Genomic DNA, 4,749 nt, shown 5'->3' with positions numbered 1-4,749 from the left:
GATCATTTCTTTTTTCGTTTCTCACATGGTTTCGACCGGGTCCGCTGCTCCTCCGATCTTCATTATATGGCCGATATCGATCCTTGCTTGACCCTAGCCCCCGATCGGTGTCTCTCTTGGTTCTTTCGAGGTTCCTGATTGGATAAATAGACTCCGAAGGGACTCCGAGCTGACCATCTTCGACTCTGATTTTCGATTGATACCAATTATGCACATCAGCCTATGTAGTGACAGGGTATTCTATTAAGTTTTGCTTCAATTATCGTGAAGCCATCGAGCTTCGTTCGTTCAGTCCTTGAGTGAAAGCTTGAACAACCCAATCGTACGTGACCGGTGGTAGATCCATTCGTTCCGTTTGGAAATGAGATACAAACCCTCTTAGCATCTCTTTATCTTTTGCCTTGCCCTGAAAAGGTCCGACTTCCTGGTCTCGACTCTTATGGCTCCGTCATGTGCCTTCACGAAAGAATCTACAAGCGTAGCAAAAGAATCGATAGAGTTAGGCGGTAAATTATGATACCATACCATTGCCCCCTTTGACAGGGTTTCCCCGAACTTCTTCAATAATACGGATTTGATCTCGTCGTCTTCTAGATCGTTCCCTTTAATGGCACATGTATAAGAGGTGACATGTTCGTTGGGGTCGGTCGTCCCATTATATTTAGGAATTTCGGGCATGCAGAACTTCTTGGGGATCGGTTTGGGAGCCGTGCTCGGGGGGGAAGACTTTTGTATGAATTTTTTGGAATCCAAGCCCTTCAATACCGGTGGTGCCCCCGGGATCTGATCAACTCTGGAGTTATAAGTTTCTACTTTTTTGTCATTAGCTTCAATCCTCTTTTCTCCTGACTCAGTTCGTTTTGTTAGTTCCTCGAGCATCCTAATAATTTTGGGATTAGTCCCCGATTCTTGTTCATTTGATCTTATTACAACTAGCCTCGTTTTGTGGGTGACTTCTCGGGGTGGAACGGGCTCAGCCTTGCTCGGTGCTTGGGTTTGGCTCTGCAACTGAGCTGTTACTACCTGCTGAGCTTGCAACATTTTGAAAATCATACGCAGTCTGATCCCGTCTTTTCCAATATTTTGTTTATTTCAGATTGCAGATCGAGTTCCACCATGAATGCTGTTTTCGGGGTCGGAACGTTGGTTTGCCTCGATGGCCACATGTGAATTAACGTCGATGGGATCTGCGGCCCGAGTTCTAATGGGATCGACGAGTGGCCTTTCATCCCCGGTCGTCAGGTTGTAGTTCTCATCTTGAAGGCCAGCTTCGTTGTCGATAGGTAGGGCCATTAATTGAGAGTTCGTCGTTTTTAACCTGAAATCAAAGACACTTCCAAGAGCAAGTGTAAAATGGTGTATTTTGCAGAGATTCGTACCAAATAACCACTGTTATCCTTAGCCCCACGGTGGGCGCCAAACTGTTTACCCGAAAAACGGATAGAGTTAAATTTATACGTAGTTCTAAGGATACGTGGTATAACTTGGTACAAATTGAAAAAATAAGTAGAAATACATCGAATATTGACTTGTAAAAAAGAAATGAATACAAACCCAATTTAAGTAAAGAATGTGTGATAAATGAACAAGATGAATCAATATCCAAAGCCCCAAAAAGGATAATATTTGCTTATTTGTGTGTAAATCTCAATAATCCCTGAATGTCGAGTGTATGAATGTCTTGAATGGATCTCTTTCACAAATGATAGCCACTCTTAACATAGTGAAAAAATTTTATTTTGAGTATAATTAAAAATACATAGTGGGAATCCCATGATAGATTAGTTAATTAGCTTTTCCTTGATTTCCGTCGAGATTCTCTTCCCTAGTACGGCTACAATGACTCTTTGTCTCTTGGCTCGATTTTGATCTTAGTTGGTCTCGGTATTGGTCGGTCTTCGGGTCTCGACCTTGACATTGGCTCGAGCTCGATCGATCTCTGGGCCTCGATGTTGATATTAACTCGAGCTCGGTATTGATCGATCCCTGGATCTTGAGCTCGATAGCCCAACTTCACATCACAACTCGATATTATAATGACGACCCTTGGTCCATCATGCTCCAATCTTGACTAATTACACGAAGGGCAAACTCGGTTTTGACCGTATACACTAACCTTGACATAAAATTAACCCAACATCTAAAATGAAATATCATCTTAAAAAATAATAGCATAATTTTAATAATCCAAGTTTACACATGAAAAAATGACATAGCAAAAGACTTACGTTATACATAGTTAGAGTAATTATTTTTGGCGGCTTGATTAACGACTCCATACTCATAATTACATTTACTCTATGTTTAGTTGGGTGTGTACAGTGTGCTATTATATTCTATTGGTTGATGCCTGTATAGTAAGCGGTGCCTTGACTCCGTGTTTATCATCTCATTTTAGACGGGAAAATGCTTCAACTGTTGTGACTCTTAATGAAAGGTTGTCTTGAGTTGATTGCAGGCATTTATTTTTTATACTTTTTTTAAAATAAAATATTTAGGTAAATAAGAAGGATATTTAAGTAATTTAATTTTCAAGTTTAGAGTTTCTCACTTTTAATATAATATAGATAGATGGATACATTTGTCCTTTTTTATTATTGATAGGTATGCATTAAATTATTACCAAGAGTATATATAAACCAATTTATATTATAGTTTAAGAATATATTTGAATCACTCATTTATTTATGTGGCTTCAAATATGAGACAAAATCAATAGTATTGGGCATTTCTTATTTATTTTTTTGGCTTTTATGTACCAAAGGATAAGTGAATGGAGAATTTAAGATAAATCGAAATTTAGGGTAAATTTTAACAATTTTTCTTATCATAGATAAATGGATTGAATAAAAAATAAAAAAGTACAAGTGACCCAACTTTTAGGCCTACAACCACTGCTTAGAAATAAAATTGTTTATCGGCCGGCTTGGTTCAAGTTTTTGAAACTATTTTAATTTACTTTTTTCAATCTATTCAGTTTATTGATTATTAATTTTTAAAAAATTAATTATATTGTACTACACTTAAGGGAAAATATTACTCGATCTAGTCCCTATTTGAATTTCTAACCCACTTTAGCCGCCGGTCACTATTTAAGAACATTAATAACTTGAAGCTTGAGCTCTTGAACTTGAATTTGATTTTTGCTACCTGGAGTTGTTTGAGCGTTACTAAATCCGGCCATTGTTCAAAGTCATCGTTGTCGGCAGGGAGTTTTCTACCGGTGAGTCTTCTTAACACTCAAACCTCAGTCTAGATGGTATGGAGTTCAAAAGAAGTGCTTCGGGACCTTAATCAGATCTACACTATTTATAGTGTTATTCCATCAAGAACATCTTATAGCAGTTATAAAATGGGCAGCAGTTTCTGGGCAATTCAATATTCAACGATGGCTGGTTCATAATGGGGAGAGGAAGTTTCAACTTGTCCAAATTAAATGGATCATCTTAAACATTCATTACAAAATGTTACTAACATTCTCCCACTTTTTCCATATAATTAATGCCAAAAGTATGCTTTAAGGAGAATCATAATACAACAATCATGGCGATAACTCCTTTAAGAGGGAGTAGTATCTTCAATGTATCACAATACATTATGCCTCTAAAATGTAGCCCAAATTTCTTAAGGAATAAATTCAATGTTTATTCTAGGTCACACTTTAGTGATATTTCTCAAAATTACTGAATGTGTACACAATAACAAATATGAGAAATATCATACAAAATAGAGTTTCGATAATATTCGTTCTGACAATAAAAAATTTATATAGTAGAACCAAATCCCATTTTAACTACATAATCTTTAAATTTCTGTAGTAGCACGCCTCTGGTTAAAGAATTAGCTAACATTAATTCAGTGCTAACGTATTCAATGACCACTTTTTTGTCTTTAACACATTCTCTTATGGCCAGATACTTAATGTCAATATGCTTGCTTCGACTCTCACTTTTGTTATTCTTAGCAAATAAAAACAGCAAATGAAATGTCACAACGTATCCTCAATGGCCTAGAGATCGAGTCGATACCCAGAAATAAAACTCTTCAACCATACACCATGTGAGGTAGCCTCAAAACAAGAAACAAACTCAGCCTTTACAGTGAAAGTATCAGTCAGTGTCTATTTGGCACTCTTCCAAGATATAGCTCCACCAGACAACAAATGTATCTGATATTGATTTGCATGAATCAATGCAGCCAGCAAAGTATGAATTAGAGTAGCCAATCACTTCTAAATTATCTGATGGTTTGTACATAATCATGTAGTCTTTTGTCCCTTGAAGGTATCTTAAGACTTTCTTTGTTGTTCTCAAGTAGTCATTACCTGGATTACTCTGATATCTTTCTAATATTCCAACAACAAATGCAATATCATGTCTAGTACAAGCCTCATCATACATCAAGCTCCCAACAATAGCAGCATATGGAATATTCTTCATTTGTTCCCTCTTAAGGTCGTTCTTCGGGCACTGGTTCAAATTGAAATTTTCATCCTTCACTATGGGAACTAAACTTGGTGAACAATCCTTCATCTGAAACGTCTCTAAAACTTTGTAATATAGGTTTCTTGAGATAAAACTAAAATACCTCGATCTCTATCTCGATGAATATTAATGCAAATTACATAATATGCATCGCTCATATCGTTCATATCAAAATTTTGAGAGATAAATTATTTCACCTCATATGGAATTCCCTTATCATTGACTTCAAAAAAGATATCACCCCACATAAAGAATTAGAAAATAA

The 4,749-nt window shown here is 36.6% G+C and overlaps 1 protein-coding gene across 1 annotated transcript; it reads right to left on the bottom strand.

Moving 5' to 3' along the window:
• Positions 1-4,109: 4,109 nt before the first annotated feature.
• On the bottom strand, positions 4,110-4,532 carry LOC138891469 (secreted RxLR effector protein 161-like). Its single transcript, XM_070174764.1, has one exon. The coding sequence runs from the start codon at positions 4,530-4,532 to the stop codon at positions 4,110-4,112; it is 423 nt and encodes a 140-aa protein (XP_070030865.1).
• Between the last annotated feature and the right edge of the window lie 217 nt (positions 4,533-4,749).

This window comes from Nicotiana tomentosiformis, chromosome 1, assembly GCF_000390325.3.
Source record: "Nicotiana tomentosiformis chromosome 1, ASM39032v3, whole genome shotgun sequence".
Taxonomy (NCBI): domain Eukaryota; kingdom Viridiplantae; phylum Streptophyta; class Magnoliopsida; order Solanales; family Solanaceae; genus Nicotiana; species Nicotiana tomentosiformis.
Note: the sequence above shows the minus strand (reverse complement) of the source record. Positions and strands in the feature narration are given on the sequence as shown.

Bases quoted from the DNA above. Each gene is read 5' to 3' on its own strand.
- LOC138891469 (XM_070174764.1), bottom strand. From the start codon at position 4,532: ATGAAGGATTGTTCACCAAGTTTAGTTCCCATAGTGAAGGATGAAAAT.